Source organism: Sminthopsis crassicaudata, chromosome 3 (assembly GCF_048593235.1).
Source record: "Sminthopsis crassicaudata isolate SCR6 chromosome 3, ASM4859323v1, whole genome shotgun sequence".
Classification (NCBI taxonomy): Eukaryota; Metazoa; Chordata; class Mammalia; order Dasyuromorphia; family Dasyuridae; genus Sminthopsis; species Sminthopsis crassicaudata.
This window is the reverse complement of record NC_133619.1, coordinates 251,851,147-251,874,890: the sequence shown is the minus strand read 5'-3', so window position 1 is coordinate 251,874,890 and position 23,744 is coordinate 251,851,147. Positions and strand designations below refer to the sequence as shown.

The following is a 23,744-nucleotide window of genomic DNA, read 5'->3' as shown; positions in this document are numbered from 1 at the left end:
TTGAGGTTTTCTTGGCAAAGATACTGAAGTGGTTTGCCATTTCTTTCTCCAACTCATTTTATAGATGAGGAAATGGAGGCAAACAGGATGGTATGACTTGCCTGAGATTGTTGTTTGTCCTTTGTTCTCAAAGAGGATTATGACATTAGGGAGGTGATACCATGACATGCAAGTGAATTGGATTTAAGTGAGGAAGTGCAAGGTCACTTGCCTCAGTTTCCCCTTCAGAGCCATCTGGGTCCAGTGGCCAGATATAAATCTAGATGTTTGGAGATGGCCCTGGATGCAATGAGAGACCTTGGCTTCAACAGGTCTCAGTTTGATTGAGACCACACAGCTAGTAAGTATCTGAAGATATGAACTCAGGAAGATCTGTCTTCCTGACTCTAAACCCAGCACTATATCCACTGCACTTAGCTGCCCCAAAACACACATACATGCTACACATATATGCAAACACATACATGTATATAGGTATATGTGTATTTATATGAACATGTATAGATATGTACATATGTCAGTAAATAATATATGCAAATCAGATAGTAGTCAAAAGAGAGTTTTATGAAATAAAAATAGGAATTGAATCTTTTATTTCATTAGCAAAGGAGCTTCTAGATGAGTAAACTCTCTCTTAATGACAAAGGTCAGAGCCTTCTCTACAGTTTAGAGTTGTCTAGAGTACTATGACCAGAGTCACACTGCCAAGATATCTCAGACTTTAAACCCAGGTTTTTCTGACAAGATGTTAGCTGTCTATCAGTTATATTGTGTTAATTAATAAAGAATTTCCTGATAAATTCTGTAAAAAGAAATATTATTTCTTTGGGTGGGGGGTTTTATATAAGAAAATATTTTATAAGTATTTTTAAAAAAACATTAATTCAAGTTTATGCTTTGCATAAAGATAGACTGAAAATGACATAGCAAAACAAGTCTCATTGTAGAATGCAGTTTCTTTGGGTACAAAACCTGTATCTTTTTATTTCTCTCCTAGAATGACCAGACATACTATTTTGGTTAAGTTCTGCTCAAAAGCCATTTGTTTGTTTTTTAGTAGGGGGAAATAGGCAATTGTTTTTTGATCCCCTAAAGTATTTTTAAATGTTACCATGTTTTCTATTTCCCATTAGGAAAATCTGGCCTTTCTAGCCTAATATAGATTGCCCAGTTTCCTTTGCCAGATGCCCTGGGAGCACTCATTACCTCTAAGTTTCAGAGTTATGCTTATTTTAAGATTATTTGGAACCCAATCTAAAGGACTAAAAATACTAAGCTTTTTTTTTTCTTTAAAAAGGGTATGTTGCTGTGTACTTGTAAAAGTGTTGCTATAATTAAATTATTATATGTTATTGTTTTCAAATGTGTACACCAATTCTTGTGTGTTTTCCTGTGAATGAAGGCATTTATTAATGTCAACTAGCATTTATTAAGTCCTTACTGCATACTTACTGCATTATGGTAAACACTAGACATACAAAGTAAGGCAAAAATGTGATTCCTAGCTTCCAAGAGTTTATATTCTAATGGATGGGAGTGAAGGTTGTGTGAGTGCATGTGACTGTAAATAGAAGATGACTTTAGAGATATACATGGAAGAAAGGGAGAGTAGAGGAGAGAAGGAACCAAGAAAGAATCAGAAGGTGGAATTTGAGTTGAATCTCGAAGGTAGCCACAAAAGCATGGAGGCAGAGGTCAGTCAGTCAGTTATCATTTATTAAGCATGTGTATGTATGTATGTTGTATGTGCATGTACTTTGTGCAGAGAGGTTTTCACACGCTTATATGTGTATGTACATATACATACATACTTACATGTGTATGTACATATGTGTGTGTGTGGTGAATTGGAGTGACCACAGAGGGAAGGTATTGAAATTAAGTATGACAGCCAGTTAAAAAGCAAAGCACAAGAATGGAGTGTCATAGGAACCAGAAGACCAATATCAATGAATCATATATTACATGAAGGAGAGTAAAGTATAAGATGATTGGAAAGGTGGGAAAGGACCAGGTATAAAGACTTTTTATATTTGATACTTGGAGTAATAGGGAGCCTCTGGTGTTTTAAAGTAAAGAGTAAGGAAAAGGAGACAATATGCGTTGCATTTAGCATTCCCAATCTCCTCCAATACGCTAATAAAGTGTACAATATAGATATAGAAACATGTGTGTATGTGTTTGTGTGTATTGTGGCATTGTGAGTTCAGTCACTGAAGCCCTACCCAACATTTAATGACCCCTTTTGGGGGTTTTCTTGACAGTAATACTGTCATGGTTAGCCATTTCATTTTCCAGATCATTTTAAAGATGAAAAACCAAAGCAAATATGGTTAAGTGACTTGTCCAGGGTTACACGACTAATCTGAGGTCTAATTTGAACTCAGGATTATGAATCTTCATGATTGTGTGTGTGTGTGTGTGTGTGTGTGTGTGTGTGTGTGTGTGTGTGTGTGTAGTAAATAAAATATAATCTTAGAAGGGAAGGTACTAGAAATAGATCAGCCTCCTGCCTTAAGTGAGATTTGAATTAAATCTTAAAGTCAGGAAAGCTAAGAGGGACAGAGCATTTAGGCATGGTGGACAGCTGATGGAGCCACAGAGTTGGGAAATGGGAGTGCAATGTTCAAGGGAGATCAGGAAGGCTTATAGATTATAAGGTGAATGGAGAGATGTGAAAAGTAAGATCCCAGAGAAAATAAGGAAACACTGGAAGTCATTAAGCATGGTCAGATCTATGTTTTAACAAATTTGGACTTGGTGTAAAGAATTTTTTTTTAAAATAGAGGTATTCCTAAATGGACTGGGGTGCTTCAGGAGGCATTAGATTCTCTTATCACTGGAAGTTTTCATCTGAAGGCAGGATGATCATTTGTTAGGGATGTTTTACAGGAGGATTCTTGTGCAGATATTGGTTAGACTGGATAGCTTTCCAACTCCATGATTCTGTGAGTCTGCATTTAAATGAAGTATAGCTAAAAGCAATGGAAATCATGGGTTCCACTGTATTTGAAAACATTCATCTGTTTATAAGTTTTTTTTTTATTTTTTATATCTTCTTGCTTCTTATTCTAGGTGCCACTTTAGAGGAGATTAATCAGCATTGGGAGTGGTTAGAACAAAACCTGCTGCATACATTGTCTGTATTTGATAATAAAGAAGATATTGCTAGTTTTGTTAAGGGGAAAATAAAGGTAGGTTTTCTTACTATGTTACTGTTATATTTCTAAAAAGTATGATTTGAACATACAATATTCCTGGACAAGCATTTAATATTAAAATTTACTGTGCTTTTGACATAATAAATAACTACCATTTTACTTTCTGTCCCAAATTAATGATTGGTAAGATTGGCTTTAAGCATTGAATGTCTTAATTATGAATTTGACATTATGGTACATAATTTATCTAATTGACAAGTCCAGAATTGACTTGTTTCTTATTTATTTGATTTAATGATACTCATTTTTTGTCTTCTAAAAATTCTATAAAATACATATTTGTTTCTAAAAATAAATGAATTAATTTAGTCACATTGATGTGAATTTAACTTGGGGGAGGACGGGAGTTTCATAATCCTTCTTTACTTCTACTAAAAGAAAATCTTAGGCTATTAGGCTTAGAAAGGACCCTAGAGGACATCTTCTCTATTCTCTCGTAAGAATCCTTTTTACAAATCTTGACAAATGATTACTCATTGTGTTAAACATTTCCAGTCATGGAATTGTGGGTGTCTTAGTTATTTTGACAATCTAAGTTTTGGAATCACTTCATTAAAGACTTTGAGAAAGAGAAAAACATTGAATTTTTCTAGTACCATCCTATCCCATTAAGTATTTACATGCATCAATCTACAATTCTGCCTTGTTTACTTGTAAGTGAAACACCTGACCTTGATTTTTTTTTCTTTGATAGAACAATTACTTCTCAGCCTTGGTTTTGCAGCACCCTTAATAAAGCTCTAGTTTCCTCAAAGTTTGTTATGAATACTCAAATTTTCAAGAAAATAATTGCTTTTATTCACACAAGCTTAATATATTTCATGTAACATTTAATGTGTCAGAGGTTTGATTGGGTTAGGTGATACATTACTTCCCTTCAGTGGTTTCAAAATATATTCTGTCCAGAAAATTTGGCAGTCTTTGTCATTGTCTAAACCAGAGTTCTTAAGGTCTAAGAAGAGATTTTAGGGAATTTATAAAGTGTTGGGGGTGTGAGGTGGGAATCATATCTCTTTTGTGATTAACTTCCAAGTGCAGTTTGGCATTTCCATGTTCATAAGCATAATCAGACTGCCAAAGGTTAAGAGCCAACCAGGTTTAGACAGAATGACAACTCAGACATTGTGACCACTATACAGGTGGTAACAGAGCAATGTGGTACAGTGGAAGGAGTGTTAATTTTGGAACCAGAGAACCTGGCTATGACTGGGCAAGCCACTTAAATAGTCTCTGGAAAAGTCTTCTAAGTAAAGTAAGGTACTAGATTAGATGATTCCTAAGGTCCTATTTAGCTCTAAATCTATAATTTTGTATCCTATTCTATTCAGGGATTTTTGTTAGCTGGGATAGATCTAGCTAAAGTACCAAGGACCTAGAGTAGGGCTGGCAATAGAAATTAGCTATAGATGCTAGTACCATTGGCTCTTCAACCTTGACTTGACTTGGGCTACCATTTTCTCTCACAGTGTCCCTGTACTTCCATCTTCTTTCTAAGTACCAAATGACACCTCTTTAAGCTCCATTTTTAGAAATACACCCTTTTTAAGATTTTTTTAATGTTTGGGTAAGTCATTTCCTTAGGGGAATAAGCATTTATATATCACCTACTATGTGCCAGACACTGTGCCAAATGCTTTACAAATATTACCTCATCTGATCCTTTCTAACAATCCTGACAGGTAGATGATATAATTTTCCCCATTTTACAGTTGAGGAAATCAGGGCTGACTTGAACTCAGACCTTCCCGACTTTATCTACTGCATCACCTAACGGCCATTGTTATACTTTTTTTTTTTTTTTTTAGCCTTTGTGGCCTATTCTTAGATGAAAGAAAGATGAAAATGTTCACAGTTGAAACAGTCTTGGAAACACTCTGAAATGAAAAGCCTTTTTAAGATAAAGGCTCTGCTGACTGTATAGTTTTATGAACCAGCAGTTAGAAAGTGAAAGACCCAATCTAAAGCTGCTGGCTACAATTGCTAAACTGCAGCTTATGGGGAAAAAAAAAAAAAAAACAGTGATGTTTGTTTTCCTATTACTTCTCCTGCCAGAAGTCCTAGGGAATGAAGTATTTCCTATTCACACCCCAAACTTCCAACTGCCTTACAAAGCTTTGAAAGAAAAAAAAAATAAATAAACTCCCGTCTATGAGGATTCCTGGGTCCCAACTATTTGAGCTTCAAACTTGGAGTTCAAACACTGTCATCTTCTCCATCACTGCCTGACCTTGTCTAAATCATGTAGCTAGTTTCCCCATCTGTAAAACAGGGAAAATACTTATGCTATCTATCTTCTGAGGGTAGTGGGGATCCAATAAAATACTCACTATAAAGTACTCTGCAAAACTCTATAAAGGTGAGTTGTTAAACTTGTGGTTCCATAGGATTCCTTTCACTACTTTATAATTTCTATTGATGCCACTGTATCTCGTTGGATTATCCTAACTATTTTGTCTTGTTAGTTATTTTCTAACACAGCTACATATTAGCTTCATGTGATTGTAAAACTAATAATAGCTAAAATTTCTGTAGCACTTTTAAATTTGCCAAGTACTTTACAAGTTTTATCTCATCTGATCCTCACAAAAATTGTTTTTGTCCCCATTTTTACAAATAAGTGCTATTTTTTTCTCCATTTTTACAGATAAAAAAGATGAAGCTAAGAGAAATTTAGTGATTTGCTTCAAATCAGACAAGATAGGATTCAAATTTGGATCTTTCAAAATTCAATGCAGGCATTCCATCCTGAAATTTAATTAATAACAAAAAAAAAGATGTGAAATAGAAAAAATAGTATGTGAAACCACAAATTTCTAGTATGTTCAGCTGTTTTAAGCATATCATGAATTTAACATGATATTTTCAAATCAGTCCTGCCTATTTATGGCTTTCCCTGAGTTTTTTCTGTGCTCTTTAATGCATTTTTGAAAGATTCTTTACTAATACTGTTTTCTATCTTCTTTTGGGGAGGGGGGCGCAATACTATGTCTAGGTCCTTTCTTAAAGATGCATTTTAAAACTCTTTTTAAAAAAACCCAAAGTTTCTGTTTGCTTTATAAATAAAAACAATTTTTGTTCAAGTATTTCATTAAGGTGAATAAGCATTTCACCTTTAATTCCAAAAAATAAATTTTGTTTGTTTTTTCCAAACTGAGTTTTGTGGTGTACTTAAAAATACTGGACTGTCAAGCAAGAATTCTATGTTCAAGTTCCTATGCTGTCACAAACTGTTTCTGCTCTTTTCCTGGTTTTATAATCTTGAGCAACTGAATTCCTCTCTTTGGACCTGTTTTCTCATCTAAACTCATGGTATTGTTAGTTTGAATTCTGAGCCCTGAAGTAAAAATTTAAGGAAGGCCTGGCTGTGAGTGTAAAATAGAAGGGGAAACAGGGCACTCCCCTTTGCTTCCTCCCTGTGATCTAGGTGTTTCCGGGATGGTATTTATGCTTATTCTTAGGAGTCTTTAAACAAATTAAGGATTTTTTTTTTTTTGCCTAATTGCAAAATGGGAATGAAGTTTTATTAGATATTATAAATCTTGAGAACTTGTTACATTTTAAAACCTTTTATATAAGGCATTTAAGGAAATATACTTAAAACATGAGTGTTATTTGTCTTTTTTGTCTCTGGATCCCTTTAATTAACTTCCAACAACCCAACCTATCTTCCATTTCCTTTCTTAATTAGCAAGCAATCTTTTTGTTCCCAACAGGCCTTGATTGCAGAAGAAACTAGCAGTAAATTAGCAGAACAAGAGGAAGAGCCAGAGAAGTTTCGAGAAGCATTGGTGAAATTTGAAGCTAGATTTAATTTTCCTGAAGCTGAGAAGTTGATAACATATTATTCTTGCTGTTGTTGGAAAGGCCGGGTTCCTCGTCAGGGTTGGCTGTATCTGAGCATTAACCACCTCTGCTTTTACTCTTTCTTCCTGGGCAAGGAACGTAAGTAAAGAATCGTAGAACATAAGTGATCATAAATGTCTTGAATGTCTACTCTGAGAAAGACATTGTATGATGGTGGATGCAATAATGAATAAATCATCTGATTTCCTGCCTTCTAGAAGCTTATAGTCTAGTTGGAGGACTTAGACTTAGAGATTTATTTAAATTTTGTAGTTATTTAATAGTTCAAGTCAATAACAGGAGAGATGTCAGGAGATGGTATGTGATTAATTGCTAAATGAATTATACAGACACTTATTTACTTATATTAATTTAGGTCTTGATTCTAGGCAACTAGTTATTTTTGCTACTCTAAAAATCATTTCTCTGACAGCAAGCTTGGTTATAGATATTCAAGTTATTTTCACTATAATATTGCTTGTAAAAAATAATACTGGAATTGATGTTAGAATAAACAAAACGAATAGTGCTTATCCAGTACTCTTTACTCATTAACATCAAAGAACTATTTATAAACTTCCAAATATTGAATTCTAATCCTGTTCTCTGAAAGAATTATTACATTGAGTTTTCCTTCAGAAAGGGAATTATTCATCCTGGTTCACTTTAGATTCTACAAAACATAAAGCTTTTGCCACAGAGGATTGATGATTGACCATGGGGCTTTCCAGAGATTTTATTTTCCAGTTGTCCAGGATTATGGAAATCTCCTTCTTTGAGTCAGACCAGTTATAGCCCATGCTCTGCCTCTATTCTGCTTGTAATAAGTATTTTGCTATATGAGATTTGTATTACTTTGCTTTTCAGTACTACAATAGAGATGCTCTATCAGATGTATTTTTAGTTGTTGAGGAGCCTTAAATCCTATTTACTGGCAGTTTCTAGTTTTACTAATAAATTGATCATATTTGGAACTTGGTGCCTCAGTTTCTCTGTCACAGATTTTTTTTATTACAATTATCACCTCTCTGCCAGTCTATATCCTGCTCTTATCTTTTAAGCCTTTCTCAGAAGTTTCCTTTTGAAAGATTTCTCTAATATTTCTCTCAACAGCTACTATTATCCCCCACTACATATGGTCTTACCTTACTTCATAATGTTTACTTCCTTATTGTCAGAATCTCCTTTTGTTTATTGTTTAGTTTTTCATGTATGTATATGTGTGATATCATTCTGTAATTGCTGATATGTTGTTTTTCTCATTGTTCCTAAGTAATATCATGTATTAAAGGTGATAAACTAACTGGATTATAAAGATGAAATGAGATGATTCATGCAGACCATAAATTCTGGCTATCATCTTCATCCCAAGTTCTTTGAGGGCCCAGGCTGGGTATTTTTTAACCCTTTTGTAGTCACTTGCCCCATTTATCACAATGCCTTGCACACAGATGTTTGGGTTACTTTAATTGACTTTAATCAATTTTGATGGAACTTATTCAATAATGTTTGTATTTTGCAAAAGATTTCATTTTCTTTAATTGTAGAATAATTCATGTAATAAGAAATATATATACACACACACATCTAACTTCATTATTGTGTATATGTAAAGACAAGGTTATCTAGCTTTCTAGAATTTAACATTGTTATGCTAATGACAGTGAAGAAATGAATATATGAAGTAGTTTGGCCTTGTAAGTGAAAATAGTTTTGCACGCCATAGAGAATATTAAAACAGTAATTAAAAAGTAATTAGCTTCTTAATTTGCTCTTTTCCAAAATCTTTATCTAGACAGTGTGGTACAATAAAAAGAATAGTGATGGAGGCACAAGATCTGAATTTGAATCCTGGCTCTGCTTCTTCTTACCTCTATGACTTTGGACAAAACACATAATCTCTGTGGGCTTCAGTTTACCTCATTTGTAAAGTGAGAACTCAATACCCTCTAAGGTTCCTTCCAGTCTAAATTTGTAATCCTAAGTTACTTGACACTATCTGTTGAAGTTGATTCCTCTGAAGTTGTATGTGAATGAACAAGTTAGGCAGTTATGAAAACTTTCTCACTCTTGTATTGAAGCATGATTAGGTGTGTGCCCATCCTAAATTAAGTCTTAATTTTAATGAGGATATGGTAAGATTTAAAATCCATTAGATCTTAAATTTTGATTTTATTAAGACTTTTTTATTAAGGAATAAGTAAAAAATAATATGAATACTAATAACTTATGTAGTACTTAAAGGTTATATTGCTCCTTAAAATACCTTTCTAGCCTCATTTGATGCTAAAAACCTGTGAAGAAGGTAGAACATATTGCAATCAAGTAACTAGGTAGTTGATACAGTGTATAAGAGTACTGGACTTAGAGTCATCAAGAGCAGTTCAAATCCTGTCGCAGATACTTCCTAGTTGTATGTACTCCTAGGCAAAGTATTTAAATTTCTCTCAGCTTGCAAAATGAGTATATAATAATAGCCCCTGCTTCACAGGGTTGTTGTGATGATCAAACTAGATAATCTATATATAGTGATTTATAAACCTTAAAGCATTATATAAATGCTATATAAATATTAGCTATTATCATTAGTATTGTTTTAAAGATGAAGAAACTGGCTTGGTGAAGTTGTTACTTTTCCAAGGTTCAAGAGCTTTTTAAGTGGTTGAATTGTAACAACTCAAACATAGGATATCTTATTCTAAATCCATTACTGTATGTTGCCCAATGGATAGATAAATGATGGATGCCTATTATACTGTAAATTTATTATATAATTTAAAAATTAGAGAACCAGCTGCCTGATTCTATTTGAATGGTATAATTCCATTTAAGCAGTAACTGGTCCTGATTCTTATTTCCTGTTCCAGAAATGATCCGACCTGATTAGTTTCAGTAAAAGGAAGGAGCCTGGTATATGACTTGAGTGTTTTTAATTTATCTGTATTTTTATATTCTTGTTTATACTGAGTTTGCTTTCCTTTTCCTGTTCCTTTCCTAAATCGTTAGTCTTGAAATTAACAGGTATCCACTATTTTATAAATGAACCACATCTTATTAATCTCTGATGTTCAGAGAAAGTTCAGCTATTTTTTTTCAGTTATGGCCAACTTCATGTCCCATTTGGGATTTTCTTGGCAGTGATTCTGGAGTGATTAGTTATTTCCTTCTCTACCTCATTTTACAGATGAGGAAACTGAGGCAAACAGGGTTATGTGATTTCCCTAGGGTCACATAGCTGGTAAGTATCTGAGGCCAGATTTAAATTCAGAAAGAGGACCCCAGTGCTGTATTGTACCATCTAGCTGATGTGTATGTGTGTGTATGTAGAATTAGATCTCTCTCTCTCTCTCTCTTTCTCTCTCTCTCTCTCTCTTTCTCTCTCTCTTTCTCTCTCTCTCTCTTTTCTCTTTCTCTCTCTTTCTCTCTTCTCTTTCTCTCTTTTTTCTCTCTATCTCTCTCTTCCTCTCTCTTTCTCTCTCTCTCTCTCTCTCTCTCTCTCTCTCTCTCTCTCTCTCTCTCTCTCTCTCTCTCTTCATATATATAATTAAATCTATAGCACTATCTTTGTATCAATATCTCTGTATAGGTGGTATAGGCAGAAGTCTTGATAATCTGAATTTCAGATGGATCTGAGTTGACATTGAACACTGGGCAAACCATTCATTACTTTGGGTTTTAGTTTTTTGATCTTTAAAATGAGAGGATTAAACTAGAGGAAACGAAAGTCCTTGCTAGTTCCTAACATTCTATGAGGTTTATTTTTTTGTTTCTGTTTTAAACTCTTAGGGGCCTGAAAACAGATGTACTTGTTATTAGAAATAATAGAAATAAAATAACTCATTTGATCAACTATTTTGTTTTCAAAATGCCAACAATTATTAATCAGAAATACACTGTCTTGTTCCTATGATATTACTGAAGAACTGAGCCATATTCACATTATTGCTAAAAATTGCTAAAAAAAAAAATAATAATAAAGTTATTGCTAAAAACTGCTCAGTTTTCTTTCATTTTTATTTAAAGTAATGCTGTGTTTTATGGTTTATAGGGTGCTTTCCTCACAATAACTTATTAGCTAATTATAGATAAAGATTTGTGTAACTATAGTCCCAGAAATTTAAATAACTTGCTCAGGGTTACACAGCTAAGGTATCATTTGACCTAGTTCTCCTACCCAGATTTTCTGACTTGAAGTTCAGCCTGATTTCCACTCTATCCTATATAGGGAATAAATTTTCTATAACAGTCATTGATTGATAGGTTTTTTTTTTTGTCTTGTTTTGTTTTGTTTTTTACTGGAAGCAAGGAATAGCTGGTGTTGAAGTCTGAGAGCCTGGTTTCAAATCTTAACTCTGCCACTGACTTCTTGTGTGGTTGTAATCACTTCACTTTTCTGCATCTCACTTTCCTTCTGTATAAAATGATGGAGATAAAAGCCTCTCTTTCCCTGGTCTCTTCCAGCTCTGATTCTCTAACATACAATCACTTGTTTTTTCTTCAGCATTAGCTGGCAAGCCTACAGGAGAATATATAATTTGTATCCATAAAAGATAGGATAAACAGTAGGTTTTTTCTTTTAATAAAAGAGCTGTATAAAAACTATTTGTACTCAAATGTGTAAGTCTCTTACACTGCTCTTTGACATAACCTAAATGTTAGGTCTATTTTGAGAAACTTTGCCAATGAATAATCTTTTAACTTAAAACAATCTCTTTTCATGGGTTTTTTTTTAATATTGGATGAATGTTGCCCTTGAATACATAGTTTTGCAGTTGGTGGGTTAAAAAAAAATATTGATTGACTATTCTTGTAGTACTAAATATTCAAGAACTTTATACAAGATGATTGTTAACGGTATGTTTCAGAATGATCTTCTTTATGCTTTCATTTCTTAACCACTGTACTGGATAAATCTTGTGACTTTAGAAAATGGTGGCAGAAAAAAACTGGTTTGTGTACTGTTTCTTGTATACTCCACTCTCATCTCTATTCTTTAAAGTGGCTTTTCCTTACAATTTGAATATTGTCTCCTTTCCAAACTTGGACTCTGAAAATCCCAGACTTTTAAGATTCATTTCCAAGAAAAGAAGAAAAAAATTGATTAAAAAATAATTTATGTAATCTCTATTCCAGAAGACCTTTTCTGTTCTCCAGTCTGTCCCCACCCCACCCCCAGCTGTTAATGCATTTCCTATAAGGTTGTTTTCCCTCTACTTTTTATTTATCTTGAACATTCTGATTTATATATGTTGTAGCCCCAATTAAACTGCAAGTTTCTTAAAGGAAAGAATTATTTTTGCTTTTTCTTTGTCTCCTTAGTGTCTGGCATATTGTTTGGCACATAGTAAGTGCTTAATAAATGCTATTGATTAATTGAAAATAATTTTCATCTTGATATTTAACCTCTGAGCAGTTTAGTTCTTTAAAACAAACACCAAAAAACAAACCTAAAATACTACATTTTTAAAGAACAAAAAACTGGGACTGCTGTTTTAAAACATATGTAGGTTTGACTTGTAAAGGAAAATTTGAGGATAAAGATGTCCATTTTACTCTGTTCTATTGCAGTCAAACTCATCATTCCCTGGGTTGATGTTCAGAAGCTAGAAAGAACATGCAATGTCTTCATGACGGACACCATCCGCATTACCACACAGAACAAAGAGCGAGATTTTTCCATGTTTCTTAACCTTGATGAGGTATTTAAGATAATGGAGCAACTGGCAGATATGACACTCCGAAGGCTCCTAGATAATGAGATCTTTGAACTGGATCCAGATTTACAGGAGCCTACCCAGATTACCAAGAGGTAAAGGCTTAAATTGCTCTCTGAGAGGGATGCATTTAAATCTGTGTCTTTATTTTCATTAATAATGCCAAGTCTTTATAATGTAGGCTTGGGAATTATATTTTGTTTGCACAACCTAAATGTTTCTATGCTTGCAGTTCTTAGAATTCCATTCTTGGAAATGACTAATTTCAGGGATGCATCGGATTTTTGTACACCATGTTATTTCCCTTATGTTTTCATTTTTAAAAAAGGGTTGCTATAAAATGCAGGTTGGGTGGCCTAAAAGCTCTCTGTTCTCTCAAGGAAGTTGGAAGTGGTTCAAAAAAATCTGTACTTTCAAAATTATTTTGTAGAAAAGATTTTGCTTGGGCTGGTATCTCTTCATTTTTGCTCCAGATTGGCCTTTCTCACAAACCTGAAACTCACCCTTAATAAAAATTAACATTCTTCAATTGAGTTCTAAGTACATATAAATCCAAGGCATAATAATAAGGATGATAACAACTCAAATGAGCTTGTTCCTTTAAGGAAACCAAGTTCAAATTTCTGACCCGAAGTTCAAACCAAGGTTTGAACTTGACTGTGGTTTATTACAGACAGCTGGATAGCTACAAGACTATTTCTTGAACATAATTTGAAAAACTATTTAATCTGCTGTTTTCACTGTGCTTTTTAAAAATTACACAATTAACCACAGTTTGAATAATAGTAGTTTGGGGAAGTTCCTTGTTTTAATTTCCTCTTTTTAAAATTTAAATGATTTTTCTTGAAAATAAGGAGGTCCAGAGAACATAAAATTTTTGCTCTTGGATGGTAGTCAATTCTAGAATATAAGTTTAGAGTTTACATGCAGAGAGTATTTGGTACTTCCATAATAGTGTCTCTGATTTTGAAATAAAGGACTTTTAAGCTTCCTGTTCATGAATGATATCAATTGTGAGTCTGTAGCTGAGAAGAACTATAGCAAGACCAGGAAAGCATATCTTGGAGTTATTGTAGGTTCACTTTGAGACTACCAAAATAAAATTAATATCACAAAATGAGTCATGAATTTTTTGGGGTTTTTTAGTGCATATTAAAGTTATGTTTATGTCTGTTAAATGTTCAATAGTATGTCTAAAAAGCAATGTACATACCTTAATTTTAAAATATTTTATTGCTAAAAATTGCTAACTTATCTGAGTCTCTAGTAAGTCACTATTTTTGTTGGCAGAGGGTCTTGACTTGAGATTGATGGCAGCTGACTTGTCAGGTTGCTGAAGATTATGGTACCTGTGGCAATTCCTTAAAATAAAACAGTGATGAAGTTTGAGCATTTATTGACCCTTGTTTTGAATTGAACATTTACAGGCCATAGTAGAGCTATTGATTAGTCTAATTTCAATATTGTTGTGTCTTAAAATAGGGAGACCTAGTCAGTGGAATAATCAGAACACATTCAATATGTATCTATTAAGTTCACCATCTTAGATAAGCATGGTTCATGATATCCCCCAAATGATTACAAAGATCACAGAAACAGTAATAATAAAAATGAAATAGGTTTGAAATATTATTAGAATTCACAAAATGTGACAGAGACACAATTGGAGCAGATGCTTTTGGGGATATGGTGCCAAAAGACTTGTTTGATGCAGGATGCCACAAACTTTTAATTTGTTTTTTAAAAACAGCACTATTTGTGAAGCACAGTAAAGCAAAAGCAAAATAATAATATTCAAGGCATGTCTGTAATCTTGTGAATATCATATCATCTCTCCTCTTTTACCATTGCCCTGTGAGACAGGAAAAGCCAATTATGTTCATAACAGATAAGAGAAATAAGACAAAGAATTATGACCTGGCTCCCACAATTCATTTAATTAGTGCTAGAAATGGGATAAGAATTCAGGAACTTTGACAACCAGCCCACTGCTCTTTCTATTTACTCATCAGGCCTGGGTTTTCCATTTTATCCTCATTTTAAAGGTAACTTGTTTTCAAACAAGATTAGTTACCTAAGGCAGCAAGACTCCCTCCCACTCCTCAGAAATCTCTGCATGACCTGAGTAGCTATGGTCCATGAAACTACCTACACAAAATGTGTCACTTCTATCCTTGTCTTTTTATATTAATCCACTTTTAATAGTGTGGTTGAGAAACAGATGTTGCCTAATTCTAAAGGTATGTCCCCATAGTTAACAGTCAAATTGGGCAGACACCATCCTTCCAGCTTACACATTTGGGGCAAAAATTTGTTTTTTTTCCTAGTCTTATTGGAAAATAATAAAATCAAATGTTTTTGTTGTTGTTCAGTTGTTTTCAGCTCCCTGAGGTGTTCTTGACTTAGAGTGGCTTGCCCTTTTCTTCCCTGACTCATTTTACAGTTGAGGATTTTGATGCAAACAGGGTTTCTTGCCTATAGTGTCTAAGACCAAATTTGAATTTATACCTTCCTGACTCTAGGCCCAAAGGTTTAGCTATTAAATCACATAGCTGCCCTATTTAAAAATTTGCCAAAGGACTATTTGGGGATTTCTATTAAAATAAACATTGGTTTCCATCTTTAGCAGTAAAAAGGAGTACAACACCTCACAGATCCAAAACTCAACCGACATCTTCAATATAACTAAGAAACAAGAGGTACATACTACTTTGCAAAGACATTGTTTTGTAACCAAGAATATCCTTTTTATACTTAATAAAATAATTCAACAGCTTACATTTATGTAGTAATTGAACTTTATGGTCAGATCTTATAAGAAATGGAAAAACCACAAACCACTTCTTTCACATTTCCTAATATTCAGTGACTAGTCAGTAAATCAGCAGGGATTTTTAAAATGCTTGCTAAAGTTCCAGGCTCTCCTCTCCACATATACCAAGGAAGGCACAAATAGTCCTTGCCTTCAAAGAAGTCAGTCTAATGGGGGAGACAGTATGCAAACAGCTATATGCAAATGGACATATTGGAGATAATCTCAATTTTAAATGCTTTGAATCACAAAGTCTTAAAGCTGTAGGGAACTTTTTGCTGGTTTTATTTTTGCACAGAAATAGGAAGAAAATAGAAGAAAAGTCAAGATTATGGTTTCTAGAAAACTTGAAATAAAATTATTAGTTCTGAAAATCCAGAGAAAATGTAGTACTTACTTATATATTGTGCCAGTTCTTATTCTTGACCTTCAGAATTTAGGATATACAGATATACAGATGATTGGTAGTGATTGTTGCTGTTCATTCTCTAAGAGAACTAAAATGACATCACTATGTCAGAGTCAAATTGCAGTATGTCATGTCTAACTGTGTCAGATCAGACTAATACATACTTGGAATGCACCTACCACAGGTCAGGCACAAATAGTCCATGTACCAGGAGGTGAGCAGTATGATCCTTAAAAGGCTGTTCAGACACTCTGGGGCTGCCAAATCCCACTGCTGTTTCAGTCCTGTGATAAGATGACCCTATAGCTTGGGCTGCTGGTGTGCAGGGTTATGATGATAGCTCCCTGTGTATTTGCACTTATTGCTTCATCACCAGCCTGTCATCACAGGACTTTGAGATAGGTAGAAATGGTAAAATAGTGAGGGTGATAGCTTTTGATTCATGTGCAAATTGAATTTAAATGAGGCTAAATCCTTGACTCTATCTTGCCACTGAACTGAGATGATTCTGGAAAAAAGAAACCAGCTAATAGGTGTCTGATGTAGAATTTGAACTGATGTCCTCCTGACTCTAGGATTGTACCACCTGGCTTCCCCCTTGTTGTCTACTTTAAATAGTACTAGAATAGAACCGTTTCTCCCTTCCTACATGTGTTCTAATATTTTAGTTCCTAGTATATCATGCATGGGTGCTCCAGAGGTATTGATTTCTGAGACTGCTTAGGAGACATGAAGTGAATTTAATTTATCTTCTCTTGCTTACATCTTTAGCTGCTTTACTCAGTTCCATAAGCACACACTTGGGAATGTGGAAGATTTAAGTTTATTCTGCTCAGCCCCTGGACTGCTACATGATGTGTGTATGTGTGTGTGTGTGTGTGTGTGTGTGTGTGTGTGTGTGTGTTTCTACAAGCTGCTGACTGGAAACTTCATTCTTCCATTTCCTTAAAGCACTTTGGGGAGTAATAGAGGAAAGATGTTTTGTGCAAACACACATTTAAGAAATGAAATGTGCAGGGTGTTTTCTCTTAATGCTTGGGCTTTGAGAGAAAGTCTTATAAATAGCATTTCTGCTTTTCTTCCGGATTATTAATGTTTAACAGGTTAAACTTTCTTAAGATTTAGATAAATATCTTTTTAAAATTATACTCTATAGCTTTTTACACAAACGCCTTGCAGGCATACACATTCTGAGCTAACAAAACAACTGCAGAATTCTGGATCTTCTTAATGAGTTGAAATTGATAGCAGAATTAGGGAGCCTGCCTCTGTCTGTATAAACATCCTTAGTCCAAAAGGCCAGTAGAGGTTGTGTGAGGCATTCATTTTTTCATTATGCAAATGGAAAATATTTTCATGCTGAGGTAACTGAGACATATCCTGATTCTGCCTAGTCACAATGGCATATTCCTTCACCAGCTTATCTGGCATTCTCATGTTTGGAGAAGAGATTAGATTTTCAGCCAGTCTTTATCCTTTTCTCACAAAAGGAAGACTTTTCATGAGGTTTAATAATATATCTATGTGAGCAGCCTTCTTACCTAAAATGTTAAACCCAGTGTTAGTTTTTAATCAGCTATATAAAACTGCTTCCTCAGCTTCTTATGGCTTAAGACTTTTATTGTCTGAGGTATTAAGGTGTGGAGGAAATTTTTCTAATGATATTCCTCACTTTCCTCCATAAAGTCCTTCTCTTATTCTTCATTGTATTATAGGGAAGACCCTGTGTTCTTGAAGGGTAGGTAAATAGATTAAAAATTGTTGAAAGAGTACAGGAATGACCTCAACAACTGCTTAAGCCTGTTTTCTAAGAACATAATTCTAAGAATTCTAAGAACATAATTACAGAGATTTCTTATCAGTACGCCAGTCACTTGGTAATGAAATTTTATAGCTATATCAATTTATGAAAGAAAGAAAATATAAAATGTCTTTTAGCCCTGTGTAGATTCCTGATTCTGAAGTGACATTGATTGATAGAATGGCAGAAAAGGAGTTGGAGGAAGCTTAGACAGCTTTTCTACTGTCTATAAACTTTAATTTGACTTTTGGCACTGTAAATGTAAGATACTTGTTCAGTGACCAATAATAAATATACAGATTTCAGGGGAAAACATTGGTGTTCTTCCTATACTTGAAATCAAAAGAAAAAAAAGAAAAATGGAAGATTAATGGAAAGCCGTCTCACAGGGACTCCTTGGAGGAAAGTCAAAGAAAGGTGTTGGTAGAATTAGTATTTTTCACATGTACAACAAGGGGAAACTAGATGGAGCAATAGATATAATACTGGTTGGGAAATTAGGAAGACTTATTTTCTTAAATTCAAATCTAGCCTCAGTCACTTACTAGCTTTATGACTCTGGACAAATCACGTTACCCTGTATGCCTCAGTTTCCTCATTTATAAAATTAATTGAAGAAGGAGATGGCAAACCACTCTGATATCTTTGCCCAAAAAAACCCAAATGGGGTCATGTTGAGTCTGACCCAGTTGAACAATAGCAACAACAACAACAAAATCCAACAACAAAGGCAATAAGAAACATTATTTAATGAGATATCAACTTTACATATTAATAAGTACTTAATAAATGCTTTTTTATTTATCCATTCAGTCTGTTCATTCACCTGTCTTATGCTGATGATAAATATTTGCAGATTATACAACAAAATCAGTTAACAAAGAAATTTTCTATGAAGATCTTGATATAGTTCTCTCTCTCTCTCTCTCTCTCTCTCTCTCTCTCTCTCTCTCTCTCTCCTCCTCCTCCTCCTCCTCCTCCTCCTCCTCCTCTTCCTCCTCCTCCTCCTCCTCTCCTCAAATTATCTGACAGTATTTTGGCTCTCTTTTGTTCCCATAATATGATACCTATATAAATATGAGTGTAAACATATATATATATATATATATATATGTATATACATATATATATATATATATATATATATATATACACTCACACACATAGATATAAAAGGCATGGTGCTCATTGTGACATCTATATATTTCATTTCTCTTTCTGGGTTTCTTACCTCTCCTTAGCATGCACTCATGGTAATTATGGAGGGCTTTTTCTAGGGTTAAAAAGATGACAGTGATCACCATTCACCATGTGACTACAACTTACTCTCAAGGTGCTAGGGATAACCATCATATGGGAAAAATATAGGTGTAATCTCATAACTGTAGGTCCTGAGTCCCCATTGGCATGCTTCCTGTTTACATGAATTAATCAAAATGGCATCTTAAAAATGTGATATTTATTGAAAAGTCAAAAGAAAGAATAATCAGGACCTGAATGTTATTATTATTTCATCTCATTAAGATGAAATTAAGATAATCAAAACATAACACTACCCATTAACTTGGGTCATACCCATTACTAGGGTCCACAATAGGAAGAGAGAAAAATCTAGCAGTGAGGTAAATGAGTAGGGTGTGCAGGATACCTTATGACTCTGAAATATACCTTTGGACGTATATATCATCTTTTTGGGGTACATTCTACCCCATATATCATCTGCATCTTTTAAGAGTTTCTTCCATTCGCCTATTAGCCAAAGCCTTTTTCTGCTACTCTAAGGTCTATGAAGCACAATTATACTCTTTTTGCTAGCAGAACTCTTAAGTCCAGTATCCTCAGAGCTTGCCAGGCTATGACTTTAGCTAGATGATGAAGCAGCACAATAATTTTTCAGCGAGGGGCAGGTACAGGGCACAGTGGATAAAGCAGCAGCCCTGGTCACCTGGGTTCAAATGCAGCCTCAGACACTTAATACTTACTAGCTGTGTGACAGTGGACATCAATTGCTTTGCCAAGAAGAAAAAAACATTTTTTCAATAAGAAACATTTCTCTTTAATTTTGAGATTTGCAAAGCTTTTCAGGGCTTGCTTTCTATAGGTTTTGAGAGGATTTTCCCTCTTAAGTCATAGATAGAAGGGCAATATAGGGAGCAAGTCTTTGAAGGGTTTCATCTCTATCAAGCTATGGATAGCATTAGAAAGCAAAGCAGTCTTTCCCCAGCTAGTTCTTCATCCACCACATAGGATTTTGCTTTCACCAACTATCATTTAAGCTTGATGCTTTCTGGATCAGCTTCCCACATTAGCTGCAGATCCTGCTTGCATGAGTTTTTTGGCTCCTTGGCTGTTTGTTGACCTAAACAACTTTTGGTTTCTGATGTCTTGGTTTCTGTATGAAGTTTCTCTCTTCATCTTCTCTTATTTCTCTCTTATACTCATCTTCTTTTTTGCTTATTGGCTCTCTGTATTTCAAACTGTGGCCTCTTCCTTTATAATGTTACCCTTCTATAACTGAGGGTGAGAAACCCAAAATTTATATTTTGTATCAGATATAACACAAATAATCATTATGCAACAATTCTATAATACCCAAAGAATTCTTTAATGAACTCTCCAGCAATAAACTCCAAAGTGTAGAAAACAATTCTATTTAAATGAATAACTGTGGAACAGTGCATGGTAGCCATCTCTACTATATGTCAATACCTTTCCTTCTGAGAAATTGTTTTCTTTAAAATCCTTTCAGAATTTTTACCTAAAGAGTTATTTTTCTTTCAAATTCTCTCAGCATAGTTGCTTTCCTCTGTGAGTCAGATGAAATCATTTTTCTGCACTTTCAACAAATAGAATATTCACAGAAGAAATGTTTAATACATCTCTCTTGAAGGAAGACATATCTTTTTAATTTCTCCACATCCCCTATGCCTAGTACTATGTCTTGAGCACCTACTTGGTGCTTAACATTTATGAAATTATTGAAATTATTTAAATTAAATCTCTGTTGGTGGAATGGTCAGAAAATTAATGTAAAAGATAGATTCTTAAAAGATTTTGTAGTAAAAAAGATGCCATCAGTATTACAAAGCCTTGTTAATATGCAAAGGAGCAAAAACACTAATGACCCCTAAATATTCAGATCTCTTGTAATTTTGAATGTTGAGATACAGTTCTTTGTAGCATCACATATTGCTAAAAATCTTATACTATGAATAATTTCTTTAATAGTCATATTTTTATAGCAAAATCTCCTATCCTCTGCAATCATGACATTTGTTTTATGTGATTGAGTGTACTTTTGATTGGCACTGGCACACTTTATATATAATTACATGTACTTAAGGTACCATACTTTTTAAAGCAAGAGAAAGCTACCGACCTACCTGGATGCCTCTTTAACCTAGGAAAAGCAGCTAAATACTGAAGAGAGAGGATAACAGGAAGCATGGTGGGTGGTGGTGAGGTGGGGTTATAGATATAATGTTATGGCCTGAGAAGCAATGTAGTAATCTAAGAGAGAGGTAATGAGATCCTGAACTAAGGCAGAAGGGAAGGTGGAACCAAAAGGAGGGCAGGGAGGCAAAACATATTGTGATAGTAGAATTGATAGGACTTAGCAGCTGGCCATGGAGGATGAATGGGGAATAACCAAAAGTAGCTAAGGTTATGAGCTTAGTGGGCTAAGAAAATAGTAGATCATTAATAATCATAGAGATGCCATAAGCATATGGAGAGTTAAGTGAGTATGTTCTTCTAGATGTTTTTAGAACTAATTTTGGGACATCAAGTGGAGTTTAACATGTAGATGAGGATGATGATCTGGAGCTCAAGATCAGCAAAAGGAAATTTTCTGGAGAAAGTTGACAGTAGAATTCATGGGAAGGATAACTAAAGGAGAATTTTAAAAGGAAAAAGAAAGGAGTACCAAAGACTGAGCTGTGAGGCTTAACATTGTAGAGATCAGGAAGAAAAGAAGCTGATAAAAGTTCTGGGACTAGGACTGCACTTTGGGGAAACAAAAAGAGCAGGAGGCCTCTGAAGAAAAAGCATTAGCCTAAAAAAATGCATTTATACAATACAAATGTGTATTAAATATGTGTATAGAACAAGAATTTTTACCCTGTTTTTGTTTTTGTTTTTGTCATGGACTCTTGTGAGTAGTCTAGTAAAGCCTATGGATTCCTTTGCAGAATGTTTTTAAATGCATAAAATAAATGTTAGTAAGGAAATTACTAAGTTACTAAATAGTTACTTAAGGAAATAATACTTATGTTAAAATAAAAATATAAGGTGATGGTCTTTTTTCTAAGTTCATGAAACACTTGATATTTCTCCATAGATCCTTTAGGGTAACTTTCTGTTAAGAATCTTTGATGAAAAGAGATCCCAAAATCTCTTTAAAAAGTTGGTTGGTTAAATAGAACTTACATTAGAATAGAAATAGATTAAATAGAAATGAAAACTGAGTCAATAGCCAAAGTAGCAGGTGTGTGAACTAAACACTAAATATGCTACAGTTATGGGGGGAAAAAAACTAATCATGAGGAGTGTGTGTGTGTGTGTGTGTGTGTGTGTGTGTGTGTGTGTGTGTGTGTGTGTGTGAGAGAGAGAGAGAGAGAGAGAGAGAGAGAGAGAGAGAGAGAGAGACAGACAGACAGACAGACAGACAGACAGACAGAAAGAGAGAGAGAAAGAGAAAGGAGAGAGAGAGAGAGAGAGAGAGAGAGAGAGAGAGAGAGAGAGAGAGAGAGAGAGAGACAAAGAGAGACAGAAAGAGAGAGAGGAGAAAGGGAGAGAGAGAGAGAGAGAGAGACAAAGAGAGACAGAAAGAGAGAGAGGAGAAAGGGAGAGAGAGAGAGAGAGAGAGAGAGAGAGAGAGAGAGAGAGAGAGAGAGAGAGAGAGAGAGAGAGAGAGGAGAGAGAGAGAGAATATGTATGTTAAGGAGTGGGCAAATATGAATCCTCCCACTCTTCCTGTGCTTTAGTAATATTCATCTGTGATTCATCCCACCCCCATATGTTCACCTCTGCCTCATCCATCTTCTAAGGGGAAAGTGACATCTTCCAGAAGGAAGAAGAAAAATATTTGGCTTGTAGAAATAGGTTTGTAAGATACACAGTTTTAATAAATGTTGGGATGATTTAGCACATGCTTTGGTAATTAGGAAATGTTGACTAATACAAAATTTCTAAAACAATTTAATTTAGTTTAACATTTTTTGTTTCCTGCTCTCTCTTCCTCACACTTCCCAATAATGATCTGAAGTGTTTATTTTGCTTGTATGTGTGTGTATCTGTGTGTATGTGTGTGTGTAGATACATAGATAGATAGACAGACAGACAGACAGATAATCCTTTGAGGAAAGCAGTATAAAACAATGAAAAAAGAATTGAATTTGAAATCAGAAGAATGGATTCAAATGTCAGGTCTACTACCTATATGACCTCAAGCAATTTATTCTTGTCTCTGAATATTTTCCTTATCTATAAAATTAGACAATTGGACTAGACCTGCAAGGTCTTTCCAGCTATAAATGTATGATTCTGTGAATTATGTTCTCCCCATGCCCAGTTTTGGAAGGATAATCTTAGACAACTTTCAGAGCTGTTATGTGACCTCTTTAAGGTCACTAGGAATCATTTAGTAAACTGTGACTTTTAATTGTGCTATAACTAAAACTTGTATATAGCTTCTAGATGTATCTGGATTACTTTTTTTAAGTAACTATGTTCTGGGTCCATAGTTTCCATTTTGTGTGTGTGTGTGTGTGTGTGTGTGTGTGTGTGTGTGTGTGTGTGTAGTGTACAAAAATTCCATTAAAATAGACTGTGGTCTATTTTAGGTTTTTTGAGCCTTCTTTTCTATTCACATATGTTCCTATCCAGGGATTAAGGAATTTTTTTTTAAATAAGATAAAAGGGTTTAATGACTTCTGAGAGAGTT

General features: G+C 34.4%; 1 protein-coding gene across 3 annotated transcripts in view; it reads left to right on the top strand.

Moving 5' to 3' along the window:
• TBC1D8 (TBC1 domain family member 8) overlaps nt 1-23,744 on the top strand; it is a 113,464-nt gene that overhangs the window by 56,164 nt on the left and 33,556 nt on the right. For all 3 annotated transcript variants that reach the window (XM_074300420.1, XM_074300421.1, XM_074300422.1), the window contains exons 3-5: nt 3,076-3,194; nt 6,935-7,163; nt 12,633-12,873. In XM_074300420.1, the coding sequence (XP_074156521.1) occupies nt 3,076-3,194; nt 6,935-7,163; nt 12,633-12,873 (589 nt within the window). The remainder of the gene's footprint in view (nt 1-3,075; nt 3,195-6,934; nt 7,164-12,632; nt 12,874-23,744) is intronic.